This window comes from Delphinapterus leucas, chromosome 1 (assembly GCF_059928025.1).
Source record: "Delphinapterus leucas isolate spDelLeu-1000000601 "Yukka" chromosome 1, BTC_Dleu_Yukka2, whole genome shotgun sequence".
NCBI classification, from domain to species: domain Eukaryota; kingdom Metazoa; phylum Chordata; class Mammalia; order Artiodactyla; family Monodontidae; genus Delphinapterus; species Delphinapterus leucas.
In genome coordinates, this window is record NC_143129.1 from 78,099,163 (window position 1) to 78,116,053 (window position 16,891).

The 16,891-nt window shown below is 39.9% G+C and overlaps 1 protein-coding gene across 5 annotated transcripts in view; it reads left to right on the forward strand.

The window, feature by feature from the left end:
* The window catches only part of ASH1L (ASH1 like histone lysine methyltransferase), a 216,842-nt gene that overhangs the window by 158,861 nt on the left and 41,090 nt on the right, over positions 1-16,891 (forward strand). For all 5 annotated transcript variants that reach the window (XM_089913940.1, XM_030759569.2, XM_030759568.2 and 2 more), the window contains 3 exons: positions 8,856-8,929; positions 10,447-10,492; positions 10,606-10,714. In XM_089913940.1, coding sequence (XP_089770066.1) covers positions 8,856-8,929; positions 10,447-10,492; positions 10,606-10,714 — 229 coding nt within the window. The remainder of the gene's footprint in view (positions 1-8,855; positions 8,930-10,446; positions 10,493-10,605; positions 10,715-16,891) is intronic.

The window sequence follows — 16,891 nt, forward strand, 5'->3', positions numbered from 1 at the left end:
CTTTATATATACTGAATATTAATTCCTTCTTACATACTTGATAAATTGGAGAATATCTTTATTATATGGATAGAGAAAACCACCAACTGTATAAACAACAAAGGATAATTTTAATTACATTAACTACCTTATTGGAGATAGCAACTCTAGCAATCTGGGTTGAATGTGGTTGTTTACAATAGCTATGTTAAAATTACAGATTTTTAGGTAAGGTTAAGTATGAGGCAAAGGACAGAGTTTGGTGGAGAGGATTTAATTTTAAGTGAGAAGAATGATACATGAGAATATAAAAGTGTGAGGGAGCTGGTTGTGTTTAAGAAATTGTGTTGGTACACGCATTTTGGAAAACGGTATGGAGGATCCTCAAAAAATTAAAAATAGGGACCTCCCCAGCAGTCCAGTGGTTAAGAATCCACACTTCCAGGACTTCCCTGGTGGTCCAGTGGTAAAGAATCCACCTTCCAATGCAGGGGACGCAGGTTCAATCCCTGGTCAGGGAACTAAGATCCCACATGCCGAAGGGCAACTAAGCCCACGCTCCATGACTACTGAGCCCGCGCGCCTCAACGAGAGAGCCTTCATGCCGCAAACTACAGAGCCCACGCACCCTGGAGCCTGCACACCACAACTAGAGAGAGAAAACCCACATGCCACAACTAGATAGAAACCCACGCGCCACAATGAAAGATCCCGCATGCTGCACCTAAGACCCAACACAGCCCCCCCCAAAAAAAAAATAATCCACACTTCCACTGCAGGAGTCACAAGTTCAATCCCTGGTCAGGGAACTAAGATCCTGCATGCTGCGTGATGCAGCAAAAAAAAAATTAAAAATAGAACTACCAGGGACTTCCTGGTGGTTCAGTGGTTAAGACTCCACGCTTCCAATGCAGGGGGCTCGGGTTCGGTCCTGGTCAGGGAACTACATCCCACATGCTGCAACTAAGAGTTCACATGCTGCAACTAAAGATCCTGCATGTCACACCTAAAAGATCCCACATGCCTCAACAAAGATCCCACGCTGGCAGTGGAGATCCCCAGTGCCGGAACTAAATAAATGCCAGTGCAGCCAAATTAATTAATTAATTAATTAATTAATTAATTAAAAAATAGAACTACCATATAATCCAGCAATTTCATTTCTGGGAATATATCCAAAGGAAATGAAAACACTAACTCGAGAAGATACCTGCACACCCATGTTCATAGCAGCATTATTTATAACAGCCAAGACATGAAAACAACCTAAGTGTCCATCAAGGGGTTAATGGATAAAGTAGTTGTATGTATATCATACTGCAGTACACACACACACACACACGTACATTTGATGGAATGTTATTCAGCCATAAAAAAATAACAAATGAGGAAATCCTGCAATTTGCAACAACATGGATGGACCTTGAGGGCATTATGCTAAGAGAAATAAGTCAGAAAGAGAAAGACAAATATTGTATGATCTCACTTATATATGGAATCTAAAAACATCTCTGCACACGTGTGTGTGTGTATGTGTGTGTGTGTAATAGAAAAGGGGATCAGATTATGTGTGGTTACCAGAGGGATCAGGGGAAGGGGAGTAAGTGGTCAAAAGGTACAAATTCCACAGCATAGCTATAGTTAACACTGCTGTATGATATATATGAAATTGTTAAGAGAGTAAGTAAATTCTAAGTGTTCTCATCACAAGAAAAAAATTTTTTTCTTTTTCTTTTGCTTTCTCTTTTGATTGTATCTATAAGAGATGATGATGCTAAATAAATGTATAGCTGTAATCATTTCACAGTATATGTAACTCAAACCATTATGCTGTACACCTTAAACTTATATAGTGATATATCTCAATTATATCTCAGTAAAACTGGAGGAAAATTAATTAGCATAACAAGCCAAAAAAAAAAAAGGAGAGAAATTGTGCTTAGGAAGAGCAGAATTCAAGAAACTGGGGGAAGGTGGTGATACTGCTTAGTAGGGTTAAAAGAGAACAACTAGTGGAGTACCTCGAAACTTATACCGTAGGGACTTCCCTGGTGGTCCAGTGGTTAAGAATCCAATGCAGGTTCCATCCCTGGTCGTGGAACTAAGATCCCGCATGCCGTGGGGCAACTGAGCCCGCGAGCCACAACTAGAGAGCCCAAGCACCACAACTAGAGAGACTGCATGCTGCAACTACAGAGCCCACATGCTCTGGAGCCCCCGCACCACAACTAGAGAGAAGCCCACACACGGCTACGAAGAGCCCACGTGCCACAACAAAAGATTCCACATGCCACAACGGAGATCCCTCTTGCTGCTGCAACTAAGGCCCCAAGCAGCCAAATAAATTAATTAAAAAAAAAAAAAAGTATGCCATGGAATATATATTTTCATTCATTCAGAAAATATTTAATACCTGCTCTTTGATCAGGCAATTTTCTAGATGCTTTGGATACATCAGTAAACAAATAGGTAGAGATCCGTGCCTCTGTGGAGCTGACATTCTTCCAAAGGGGGGATGGGAATCATAATAAATAATTATTACCTATATGTAGAGTGATATTGTAACCCAGTACTCAGATTATATATAAACAAGCTGAACTTTTTCTGAAGGTCAGTCACCTTATTGTTGTTTAGAAAACAAAAGAGGCCACGTTTTTGTCAGATTTTAAGATATCTTGGAAAAAGGCAAAGCCATTATTACCTTTCTCCTTTTTATTAAGTACCTCTCTCTCCTTTGGTTTCCTCATTTGCCTAGCTACCTGATTAACAATGGAGTGCTTTTGTGGAGATGTTCCTCCTCCTATTGTTCATATCCTTTTCATATTAGGATTGATTCTGTAAAAGAAAATCATCATGGACCTTCCTCTTCTGGATTTGAAGGTCAACACAAGTTTCTGTAGCCTCTTGAAATGACTTTCTTGCCCACAGAATCAGTTTTATTTCAAAGGGAAAAGTAAAGGATTTCTCTGCTCCTTTCCTAGTGACCAGTGGCAGGATTTGAGATCTCAGGGTTCCAACACACAGTTAAAAAAACCTACAAAAGATATGATTTCATCTAATTTTCAGAGGGATAGAAAGTGATTTTTTTTCCCATTTTAAAAATGAGGAGGGGCTTCCCTAGTGGCGCAGTGGTTGAGAGTCCGCCTGCCGATGCAGGGGACACGGGTTCGTGCCCCGGTCCAGGAAGATCCCACATGCCGCGGAGCGGCTGGGCCCGTGAGCCATGGCCGCTGAGCCTGCGCATCCAGAGCCTGTGCTCTGCAACGAGAGAGGCCACAACAGTGAGAGGCCCACGTACCGCAAAAAAAAAAAAAAAAGGAGGGCTTCCCTGGTGGCGCAGTGGTTGAGAATCTGCCTGCCAATGCAGGGGACACGGGTTCGAGCCCTGGTCTGGGAGGATCCCACATGCCGCGAAGCAACTAGGCCCGTGAGCCACAACTACTGAGCCTGCGCGTCTGGAGCCTGTGCTCCGCAACAAGAGGCCGCGATAGTGAGAAGCCCATGCACCGCGATGAAGAGTGGCCCCCGCTTGCCACAACTAGAGAAAGCCCTCGCACAGAAACGAAGACCCAACACAGCCAAAAATAAATAAATTTTTCTTAAAAAAGTAAAAATGAGGATTAGCTCAAAGAATAATTTTTCCAAATGAGGAACTCCTGAATAGGTTCCTCTGAGGTATCATCTCCAGCAGGATTTGACAAGGAAATCTCTTTAGGTGATTCTCACTTACTAAAAAGGAATTAATTACCTAGGTCTGGTTTCAGAAATGTTAGAGGAAAGGAAAGACTGACCCATCATTTTTTTCCTCAACACTTAATATATGGATTAGAGAGGAGAAATACAAATAATGCCAGGAAAAGCAACATAACATCTGTGGAGATGTTGGTAGGAGAACTCAAGATGCTGGGCACTGGGGAAAATTGTGTCTTTAAAGTTAATTGAAGTGGATAATGGATGCTTTCTTTCCTAGAAAGAGAAAGAAAAGTATTCTTTTTAAAAATTCAGAACTTACTGTCTACTCCTTCATTCTTTTACACCCTCTTATCTACAGAAAACACATTAAGAAAGGAGTTAACCCTTTACATTAAGGGATTTGTCCTGTCTTCTGAGAAGCAATTTTGACTTTTAAAAAAATTATTTTTATTTTATTGTTGTTAGAAACAGTACATACTCATAAATATTCCTTTTAATGTAGAAAGATGTGAATTAAACGATAAAGTTCCCCTTGCCAGAAATATAATAGTTTAGTATATACCCTTTCAAACTTTTTCCTATATACATATAGCTGGTTTTTTCCAACACTTTATTATGAAATTTTTCAGCATACAGAAGTTTGAAAAAACTAAACACAAAATATCCCATCACCTAGACTTTTTCATTAATATTTGACTGATTTATCATATATTTATCCATCTTTTATTCCATCCTATTTTTGGACATGCTGCAAAGTAAATTGATATACTTCCCCCATAAATATTTCATCATATCAGAGTCAAGATCTCAGTATTTGCTTATAGGGTTTTTCTTTTGAGGTGAATTTACCATCAGTAAAATGCACAGGGCTTCTCTGGTGGTGCAGTGGTTAAGAATCCACGTGCCAGTGCAGGAGACACGGGTTCGAGCCCTGTTCCAGGAAGATCCCACATGCCACGGAGCAACTAAGCCCGTGCGCTACAACTACTGAGCCTGTGCTCTAGAGCACGAGAGCCACAACTACTGACCCACACGCCACAACTACAGAAGCCCATGCACCTAGAGCCCATGCTCCACAACAAGAGAAGCCCGCACACTGCAACGAAGAGTAGCCTCCCGCTCACCACAACTAGAGGAAGCCTGGGCACAGCAACGAAGACCCAATGCAGCATGCATGCATGCATCAGTCTATCAATCAATCAGTCTTCTCAGAGTGACATCAATAGCTAGTTAGGTTATATAATTTTTAAAATAAAATAGGGCTTCTCTGGTGGCTCAGTCGTTAAGAATCAGCCTGCCCTCTCCAAGACCAGCACCATGGCAAAATGAGGAAACAACTAACAACTGAAGAGTTTGCAAAATGGAAAACCACCCTGACCATCTCTTGAATTTACAGGGATCATAGGTGGAACGTTCCCTTCACTGGCAGCCATCTTCGGCCGTTCTATTTCTGCATCACACTCATCCCTCAATAAAGTCAGTGACTGGATCTTCTCCCAAAGTTTCCCCTGCTTTCCATCAGGCATGGGGAAAAAAAATCAAGAGAGACGTTAGTATCTGCGACTGAGGAACTCTTAATCCAGTCCAGAAGAAAAGCATCTGTTATGGAAAGAATGAGATATTCAAGGATGTTGGAGACACTGCTTTGAACACATTCTGCACAGCAGTAAAGCAGAGTGCCGAGAAAGGAAAAATTCATTCATTTCCAGGAAAAACTTCTCCAGTGGTTTGAGAAGAATCTTCTTGTATTCAAGATTCCCTACACTATGCAAGAAGGCAGTATGTATCAAAAAATCTTTAAAATCTGTGTGCCCTACCACAGCAATTCTGGAATTTATCCTAACAAGGTAATGAAAACTGGCCCATAGACATTTAGCAACAAAGATGTTTATCAAAGTGCTGTTTGTAATAGTGAACTCTGCAAACATTGTACCAAAAAGTAAATTATGGGTACATCTATTTCATGTAACCATTATATATAAGAGAGCATCTGTTAGAATGAAAAGTGCGTTATGATATTTAAATGGAAAAAGTAAATTACAAAATATAGGTGCAACATGACTTAAGAGTCTTTTTTTTTGTCCTGTTATTTGCTTGTTTTCTGTAGCAAACATGTATAATTCTTCTAGTAAGAAAAGTTTTTTTAAATGATGAGAAATTCTGTTCCTAAGATTTCATAGAAGCATAAAAAGAAGTCTACAATAAAAAATGTATATGAATAAAAAAAAGAAAAGAATCCGCCTGCCAATGCAGGGAACACGGGTTCCAACTCTGGTCCGGGAAGATCCCACATGCGCCCGTGCACCACAACTATTGAACCTGCACTCTAGCGCCCATGAGCCACAATTGCTGAAGCCCGCACGCCTAGAGCCTGTGCTCCGCAACAAGAGAAGCCACCACAGTGAGAAGCCTGTGCACCTCAACGAAGAGTAGCCCCCGCTCGCCTCAACCAAAGAAGGGCCTGTGTGCAGCAACGAAGACCCAACGCAGCCTAAAATAAAATAAATTTATTTTAAAAATTATAAATCAATCAGTCTTCTCAGGGTAACATCAATAGCTAGTTAGGTTATATAATTTTAAAAAAATAAAATGCACAAATCTTAAATGTACTTTTACTCAGTTTTTTAAAATTTTCATACACCTCTGTAACCCAGACCCTTCTCAAGAACATTATCATCACCCCAGAAAGTTCCCTCATGCCCTTTCCTAGACAGCCCCCACCATATATAGCTATTTAATGGGGTTTTTTTAAAGTATTTTTAAAAATCAGCCCTTGCTATAATATTATTCTGCAACTTGGAGAATATGTTTTCATATGAGTAAGTATATACCTCATTTCATTTTAATAGCTGCATATTCATTATTTAAATGTACCAAAGTTTACTTCCTTGTTGATAAACCTTTAAGTTGTTTACACTTTTTCATTACAGACTTTGTAGTTATACATTCAGCTTTGGTTCCCTATCAACAGGTGGACTCCAGTCTTCTACCAGATGTGACTCCAGTCTTCTACCAGATGTAACCCCAGACAGAAACTTGTTATGTTACCCTACCTCCATAAGTTATTTCCCCTTAGATATACCTGTAATCCATGCTGCTATATCATCAGATTTGTCAAATGAATAAACTCATTGTATGTAACAAATCACATTTTTATGAAAAATAACACACACACCCTTTTTTTTTGAGGGCAAGTTTATTATGCTTTCATTTTAGTCTGAATGTGGTAATAACTTTCCCCCAAAATTTTTTTAATGAGAAATGTGACTTTATTTTACATTTTTGTGAATCTCCTTAATGTCTGGCTTAAATATAGGACAGCTGCATCTATTTTTGCCTTCTATCTGTTGTGATGTTATTCTGGTTTAAATACATGAATAAATATGACCTCACATAGGTAAAAAGTTGTAAAAGAGAGGAAGATATTTTAATAAATTCAGATAACTGTAGATATTCTTTGATACTGCAGCAAAATTAATAAATGTCATAGTTCCTTAACACTGCAGTGTTGGAGTATGAAATCAGTGGAGTATTAAAATCCATTGGTCTCTCTTGCAATTTAAATGGATTTTTTACCCATGTATGATTTTATCACTTCCTGTATTGGTCATTGAAAAATATTAATTCACTGTATTACATTGCTTTTCCATTTCCTATATGTATCCAAAACAATTCACATTTGTTAATTGCCACTTATTTCATGAGAAAAGCTTAAGTATTAAAAAACTGAGAATCTCATGGTAGTTAATGGACACAAGTTTTCCAAAATTACAGTGTTCACTCAAACTTAAATTTTGTCATCGGAAACATATTTTCAATTGGGTTTCTTTTTTGGTTTTTTTTTTTGCGGTACGCGGGCCTCTCACTGCTGTGGCCTCTCCCGCTGCGGAGCACAGGCTCCGGACGCACAGGCTCAGCAGCCAATGGCTCATGAGCCCAGCTGCTCCGTGGCACGTGGGATCTTCCCGGACCGGGGCATGAACCTGTGTCCACCCCTGCATCGGCAGGCGGACTCTCAACCACTGCGCCACCAAGGAAGTCCACAATTGGGTTTCTTGAAGTAACAAGTTCACTCGACTTACTTTCAGTTCCTAGGTCAGAATAACCATTGTCTGTCAGTTCCTTTAAGTAAAAACGGTGTTCCATGAAAAAGCAACTAGTTCAGCTCACCATTCAAATATTTGTACAAGTGCATTACCTTAAGATAACCATCATACCTCAGTGTGCAGCAGAAATGCTTTATGCATACTTCCATTGTGTCATGCAGAATAAAGATTTTGGTTTGTGGGCCAAGATTTAATATTTTTACTACTTTATCAAGAGCATTCTTAGATGATGCTGGCATAGTTCATTTCTACTAGTTTCATTCTAGTACAGTTTTGTGCCACTTGCCTTGATTCATACTAAAACTGCAGTTTTACCCACCATTCTTTTACTCCATTAGTACAAATATCAGCACAACAAAAATGCATGTAATATCTTAGAGTGTTATTAAAATAGTTTTGACCTCTCAGATCCCTTGGGGTAAGCAGAGCAATCTTTGAGAACTGCTGGTCTGGAGACCATGATAGGGCAAAAATCCAGATAACAAGGAAAAGTCTAAGTCCTGCAAGAAATGAGTTGAGCATTATAGTCCTTCAGGAACAGAAAGATACAGAGTAAAGAAATTGAAAGGACGTCTTTAAGGTAGAAAAGGGCTCTAAAATTGGCTTTAAAAAGTAGTATTTCAATAGGTAGGAAAAAATGTTAACAGATCATAAATTTGCATGTAAATACTCGAGTTATTTAAATTCAGGGTTGCCTATTTTAGAAAACTCTTATACTTCTTTTTATAGTCAACCTTAGATTATGTACATAATGAAGGAGAATAGATGACAGATGCTCTGGTTAATAATTTTAATGATTGAACAATTCTTAGTATTTAGTTTGCTTCATAATGACCTATTTTTGGTAGTAAATTTGCTATGCTAGTTGTTTTATATAAGCTACTATTAAAACATCTTTAGCTTATACCACATGGTGCACAGTGGAAAAGAGTAGCTGAACTTAAAAATTAGTGATGGAAAATTCATAAAACTAAAAATTAGATCTTTATTTTTTTAGTCAGTGCATATTAAATATTGTGGCTATTTGACCCATTGTATAAATTAGATATTGAAATTGATAGTATTTTTTTGTTTCAGGAAAATATCTAAGGCAAAAGCGAATTGATTTTCAGCTTCCCTATGACATCCTTTGGCAGTGGAAACATAATCAGGTATGAGCGTATCTTACCATGTTTCATTCATAAGTGGTAAACGGGGGGAAAAGGGGGTGCAAGTCATTTTCTCTGCCTCCTTGTTATGCTCTCATCTTAGGAAGTATAGAGAAGTGTCCCTGTGAATGTTAGAGACTAAGAAAAATGAATTTGCATCCATATTTAATGTGACCTCTTTGCCTTTATTCATATTTCAAAATAGCATTAAGTTCCTGCTTCCTTAGGAAACCTTCTGTTATTATTCTGGACTTTTATTTTGGTGGCAAAGATTCTGTTCTGTAAGAATCCTGTTTGATGCAGGTCTCAAGGGAATTTAGATGTACTGCCAGCAGCGCTAAGAAACTTCAGGCTTTATTTTTGTTGGCTCCTTCCCATCAGTTTGGAATTTATTTTTCACATATAAAAGAGAGTCTTCTACCAAAAGAAACAGGGAAAATATTTAACACTCTTGTACTTTTAAAAGATATTTAAATATATTGGGAACTAAAAATGGGAAGGTGCTGTTTTTCTCTCTTGCTTACCTAATTGCAGAGTTTCCCCCAGTTATTTTTATATTAAGCTAAAGCCCCCAGAATCCATATTGAGAACAACCATTGGGAAATCATCATGCAAATGAGGTAAATAGGCTCCTGAGTTTTGCCAGAATTCCACCAAAGTTTGACTTTGGAAAGCCAAAAGCAATGAACATTCCCGTCTACATTCTCTTCTCTGGTGGCCTCTCTTGAATTCTGCGAGGATCAGTATGTTAGATATTTGTCTCAGAGAGTTCATAACAATGAAGGAGATAGTGTTTTGAATCTATACCGACTGAAAAATGATGGTGAGATTATTCTTATAGATTAGTACACTCTAGCTTAAACCAAGTTGCCTTTTTTTGCGGGGGGGGGGGAGTACTGTCTTCTATGGCAAAACACTGACCGACTGACCTAATACATTTTCTTCTTAATGCATTCTTTATTGCAGTATGAGAGCGCCATTATTCTGCCTGCCATCTCCCCTTTGTTCACTAAATTAATTGACTTAATTAAAACGTGAAATGTGTTTCCCTACAACACTCACCCTGAAAAAGCCAGGGTTCTCATCTTTTTCATTTCATATACCTACACAGGCCATCTAAACAAGCCCTGTGCAAGTTTTCCAGTCTTTTCATAGAGGCAAATACAATCTTAATTTATCCAAATGAAAAGCTTTGATCTGCAGTGTGATTTTCATTTAAGTCTATCTAATAACTTGCTGAAGAAACATCTAACAAAAAATGCATTTTTTTTAAACTACTTAGTATTGCTTCCGTTGAATCTAGTTCTCTCTTAAACCCTGATCTAGTAAGTCACCTTTTATTTCAAGGTAAAAAAGTGATCACACCAAGTTTCCCTCAAATTATCCAACCCAGAAAGTCTTGTAAATGTTTCCATATGAGCAGAGTACGTGGATAATTTCCTCTATTTTTAGTGATTGATACTGTTTTCTGGCATTTGAAGTTGAATGCTGTATCAAGATTTTTCTGTTTTTTCTTCTAGCTATACAAGAAACCAGATGTCCCACTATATAAAAAAATCCGTTCAAGTGAGTAACATGGGAGCTATTTTTTCTGCCTCCATACAATCAGTGTTCTTAGCCTGGCACTTAAAAAATTATCCTATATATTCACAAACTATTCTTTGCTGTCTTCTCTCAAGATGTCTACGTTGATGTCAAACCCCTTTCTGGTTATGAGGCTACCACTTGTAACTGTAAGAAACCGGATGATGACACCAAAAAGGGCTGTGTGGATGACTGCCTCAATAGGTACTGTACTAAACTGATTCTGTAAGCACAGGCTTTAAGGTCTGTAAGATACTTCATTTAGGGGAATTCCCTGGCGGTCCAGTGGTTAGGACTCTGTGCTTTCACTGCCGAGGGCCAAGGTTCAATCCCTGGTTGGGGGACTAAGATCCCACAAGCCGTGTGGCGTGGCCAAAAAAAAAAAAGTCACTTCATTTAGAGGGAAAGGTTAAATAGGCTCTTTGATTTCCCTTCAAGAAGTTGCACAAAGATAGTATATAAAAGCTAATTGTTGAGCTGTCTCAGTCTGCTTGGGCTTCTATAAGAAAATATCATAGACTTAAACAACAGAAATTTATTTCTCACAGTTCTGGAAGCTGTGAAGTCCAAGGGCAAATTGCCAGCAGATTCAGTGTCTGATGAGGACCCACTTCCTAGCTTATAGACAGCTGCCTTCTCCCTGTGTGCTCACATGGCCTTTCCTCAGTGCATGCTCATGGTAGAGAGAGAGAGAGAGAGAGATTTCTCTCTCTCGTCCTCTTCTTAGAAGGGCACCAATTCCATTAGGAGGTTCTCACCCTTCTGACCTAATATAAACCTGTTTAACTCCCAAAGACCCTATTTCCAAATACTGTCGCCCTGGAGGCTAGGGCTTCAACTATGAATTTTGAGGGGACACATTCAGCCCATAACATGGGCTAAGTAGAGTAACAGAACAATGTGATCTAGAGTCTTATGTCCTCAGGTTTAAATCCTCTTACTACTTAAGAGACCTGAGGAAAGTTCTTTAACCCCTCTAATAAAAATAACACCATCTTTATGGAGGGGTTTGTGAGGATTATGTGAAACAATGTTTACAATTCATTAAGCACAGTTCTAGAAACCTTCCTAGATCTCAGTATATGGTAGCCATAATGAGGGAGTAAAAGTAGGATGATGGCAGTGATAGAGAAGAAAGAGGCCATGATATATTTGGGCGGGGGGGGGAAACTAGGTTGATAAACCATTAGCATATAGTAGATATACACATGATGATTGAGTCAGTGATGCTAGTGAGAGATGGTTATGCTATTGTCAGAGATAGAAAGTGTGGAATCTAACTGGTTTGGACATAAAAATTATGATTTTGATTTGGGACCACTGAGTTTTAAATGACATTGAGATTTCAAAATGGAAATGTCTAATTGAGACAAAGGAGTAGAGATAGAATTTGTTGGTGTTAGTAACATAAGCATATTTATAGCAAAAAAAGAATTAATGAACTTCCCATCAATGCTCCTTGTTCTAGATAGCTTTCCTAGAAAAAGACAGCTGCTTTCCCAGTCTCCATCTCTAGTCAACCCCCCTGCGGGCTGAGGGAATCAGCGTTTCTGCTTTAGCGTGCCAGTTGGGGAATTCCCCCTTATGTACATCACTGTAAATTCACATCTTGTCATTGTACATACATACAGTTGTACATAGTAGTAATAGCTTGGTGTTATAGATAGCTGATTTTTTTCACTCACAGATATTTTATATATGCACTTTTATGTATCACTGTGATCTAAAAGCTCATCCTTTTTAGGTTAGTATGTCACAGTTTGTCCTTCTGTTGTTCATTATTCAAGTTATTTTTAATGTTTTGCTATTAAAAATGGCACTACTATGAAACTCTTTGTGTAGATTCCCTTCTTTTTTAACCCTTAGAGTGTATTCTCAAAAGAAGAAATACCTGTACAAACTATAAGGACATATATATAATTCTTACTGTATACTATCCAATAGCTGTCATGAAATATTGAGTTAATTTTTGGTATCACCACCAATATATAAATATATTTATTTCCCCATAGTTCCACCGCCTTTAGTTATTAACATCTAACTTTATTTCTAGTGCTTTAGTATTTTGTTGGTTTAATATTTTAGAGTATATGTCCTTAAAGTTGTTTAAATGTGCATCACTTTAGATGCTAACATTTCTGTGCTTGTTTGTATGATATTTTATTGTCTGTGAAATTACTATAATATAGCTGCCTCATTGCTTATTTTTCTCTTTCTCACAATAGTCCAAGGAGGTAGGTGATAGTTTTACATTGTACAGATGAAGTAACCTAGATTTTAGATGGTAAATTGCTCCACATTACATAAGACAAGTGACAGAGACAGAATTTGAACCCACATGTGTTTGATTCAAAAGTCATGTTCTTTCCACTGTACCACACTGCTTATTGTATACGTATTGATAGTCTTTGAATCTCTTAAAAATTGAAATTTGAACATTTACCTTTACATAATAACATTGGTTGCCTTTATATCATTTAGTATGGGTGTCACATTTATCCTTCCCATTATGTTGTCATTGTTCCAAAAAAAAACAAAACTTACCCCTAAATAAGAAATAAACAGGGCTCCCCTGGTGGCGCAGTGGTTGAGAGTCCGCCTGCCGATGCAGGGGACACGGGTTCATGCCCCAGTCCGGGAAGATCCCACATGCCGCGGAGCAGCTAGGCCCGTGAGCCATGGCTGCTGAGCCTGCGCATCCGGAGCCTGTGCTCCGCAACGGGAGAGGCCACAACAGTGAGAGGCCCACGTATGGCAAAAAAAAAAAAGAAATAAACAAACACTCAGACACAATACTGCCAACTTTGTGTCATGAGAATATGAGCACTACATCATCATGCATCTAATGAATGTGATTAATGTATAAATAACTAAGAAAAATTCAAATGTTATTCGGTGGGTGCTTCCTTATATATTTAAAAGTAACCCTCATAAAGATTCAGTTAAATGGAGCTATCTAAAATGTAGGGTGGCGGGCTTCCCTGGTGGCGCAGTGGTTGAGAGTCCACCTGCCGATGCAGGTGACGCGGGTTCGTGCCCCGGTCCAGGAAGATCCCACATGCCGTGGAGCAGCTGGGCCCGTGAGCCGTGGCTGCTGGGTCTGTGCGTCCGGAGCCTGTGCTCCACAGCGGGAGAGGCCACAACGGTGAGAGGCCCGCGTACAGCAAAAAAAAAAAAAGTAAAATGTAGGGTGGCTTTGTCTTACCTGTCTTTGTATTCAGAGTTCTGTAAATATTTAAGGGGGTGGGGGAGTTAAAGGATTGGCAGGATCCACTTTCACATCCAGGCAAGACTCATATGTAGAATTGTACTTACTTGTAAGTAGCCCAGGGAACAATTGATTCAGGACTATATTTTTTTAGTTTTTATTTATTTATTTATTTTTGGTTGCATTGGGTCTTCATTGCTGAGCGCAGATTTTCTCTAGTTGCATCGAGCCAGGACTACATTGTGGTGCGTGTTCTTCTCCTTGCAGTGGCTTCCCTTGTTGCGAAGCACGGGCTCTAGGTGCGCAGGCTTCAGTAGTTGTGGCACGTGGGCTCAGTAGTTGTGGCTCAAGGGCTCTAGAGTGCAGGCTCAGTAATTGCGGCGCACGGGCTTAGTTGCTCCGTGACATGTGGGATCTTCCCAGACCAGGGAATCGAACCCATGTCCCTTGCATTGGCAGGCGGATTCTTAGCCACTGCACCACTAGAGAAGTCCCAGGAGTATTTTTAAAACAAATAATGGGGTTTTACAATTACTTCAAATAAAGACTTTAAACACTTGTCCTCCTTTCTTCCAAACAATTTTTAGGAATCACCAACACTGTTTATAAATACTACAGATCTTCCTTGGTGGGTATTTGTTTCTGTACACCATCCATATCAAACCCATTGCTGCTCCAGAACATTCCTCTTTCCCTGGAACAGAGTCTTGTCATTCATTTCAAGCTTTTTTTTTTTTTTTTTTGCAGTACGCGGGCCTCTCACTGTTGTGGCCTCTCCCGTTGCGGAGCACAGGCTCCAGACGTGCAGGCTCAGCGGCCATGGCTCACGGGCCTATCCGCTCCGCGGCATGAGGGACCTTCCCAGACCGGGGCACAAACCCGTGTCCCCTGCTTTGGCAGGCGGACTCTCGACCACTGCACCACCAGGGAAGCCCTCAAGCTATTTTTTAATGCTGTACCCATTTGCTCATAGCACATACAGAGCCCACTCCTTCAGCTCTCCAAAACGACAGACATGGTGTGTAACAAAACTGAATACTTAGGGGAAGATAAATGTATATTACCTGGTGAGACTTATGCCACCAGTGGTGATTATTTTCGGAGTTCACAGGCCCTAAACTAAACATCAGGGCCCCTGTCTAACTCCCTGTTAGAGTCTATCTATGCTACTTTGTTGAGAGCACTTCACTTCCACTTGCCCACCAATGAGAATCTCTAGGAGCATTCACCTTTTGCTCTAGAAGAACCCTGGTTCCTCAAATTCTTGGTCCCAAAAAGTTGGGATGGAATGATCCTCTCCCCCACCTCCAAGGCTTACTCCTTCCTGACCTAGCATGATTCAGAGTAGGAACATTCATTTCATTTAAGTGAAAACACATTTCCATTTACAGGAATGGTCTGACCTCCATAGCTAGTGAAGTCAATCACATTAGTACATTTCTCAATGATTGTTTAATCTTAAATCTTACCGTGTAAGAGAAAGAGCAATCAGATGATCTATATTTAGAGGGGGGGGAAATTCTCTAATTTTTCAAGGGCATTGTGACCACAGGTACTGGCAATTTACATTGCTAAATCAAAGTCTTCCCATGTTAGTTTGCAGCATCTACTTTCAGATTTTGGTAACTTTATGGTTTTGTTTTCCAGACAATGAATGTTTATATACATGTTTATACAGTTAAAGGGCTTATCTTGGTCATTTATCAAAACAAACAGAATAGGACTTCCATGGTGGTGCAGTGGTTAAGAATCGCCTGCCAATGCAGGGGACACGGGTTCGAGCCATGGTCCTGGAAGATCCCACATGCTGTGGAGCAACTAAGACCGTGCACCACAACTACTGAGCCCATGTGCCACAATTACTGAAGCTCACGCACCTAGAGCCCATGCTCCACAACAAGAGAAGCCACTGCAATGGGAAGCCCGAGCACCGCAACAAAGAGCAGCAGCAAAGACCCAACGCAGCAAAAACTAAATTAATTAATTATTTTTAAAAGCCATGAAAATGAATAAGCCTTCTGAAGAAAAGAGGAGCGATGAATATGCCATGGAAAGTAGAGAGGAGAAAAGGATCCCTGTTTAAAAAAAAAAAAAAAAGGAATTGTTATTGTAAAGGTGGGAAGTCCATTATCATAAAAGGTCAACAAAGCCGAAAATAGTAGGACAGTTCTAGGAGAGGTGTTCGTCAATATCCATGCAGCAAAGAAATCAGCAAAACAAAGAATAACTGTGGTGAATTTGACAGTAAGGCAGTGTCTTTACAAGTTAAGCTGATTGTCTTAAATTTTTTTTGATATATTTTTATTCTTTATTTATTTATTTATTTATTTATGGCTGTGTTGGGTCCTCATTGCTGCACGTGGGCTTTCTCTGGTTGTGGCGAGTGGGGCTACTCTTCACTGCTGTGCACGGGCTTCTCATTGTGGTGGCTTCTCTTGTTGTGGAGCATGGGCTGTAAGTGCGCGGGCTTCAGTAGTTGTGGCATGCCGGCTCAGTCGTTGTGGCTCGCAGGCTCTAGAGCACAGGCTCAGTAGTTGTGGCACACAGGCTTAGCTGCTCCGCAGCATGTGGGATCTTCCTGGACCAGGGCTTGAACCCGTGTCCTCTGCATTGGCAGGCAGATTCTTAACCACTGAGCCACTAAGGAACTCCCTGATTGTCTTAAATTGAAGTATAGTCCAGTGGATATTTTCTCTGCTTACTGCTCATTTATATGACTTGACACTGTGGGCTGTTTGCCCTTTAGATAAAGATAATTTTTTTTAATAAATTTGTTTTATTTTTATTTATTTTGGCTGCGTTGGGTCTTTGTTGCTGCACGCAGGCTTTCTCTAGTTGCGGTGAGCAGGGGCTACTCTTCGTTGCGGTGCGCGGACTCTTCATTGCGGTGGCTTCTCTTGTTGTGGAGCACAGGCTCTAGGTGCGTGGGCTTCAGTAGTTGTGGCTCACAGGCTCTAGAGCGCAGGCTCAGTAGTTGTGGCACATGGGCTTAGTTGCTCCGTGGCATGTGGGATCTCCCCGGACGAGGGCTCGAACCCATGTCCCCTGCATTGACAGGTGGATTCTTAACCACTGTGCCACCAGGGAAGCCCAAGATAATATCTTTCTGAAGAATAAATCAAACAACCCTGTAAGTACTTTAAATTTTTATTTATTTATTTATGGCTATGTTG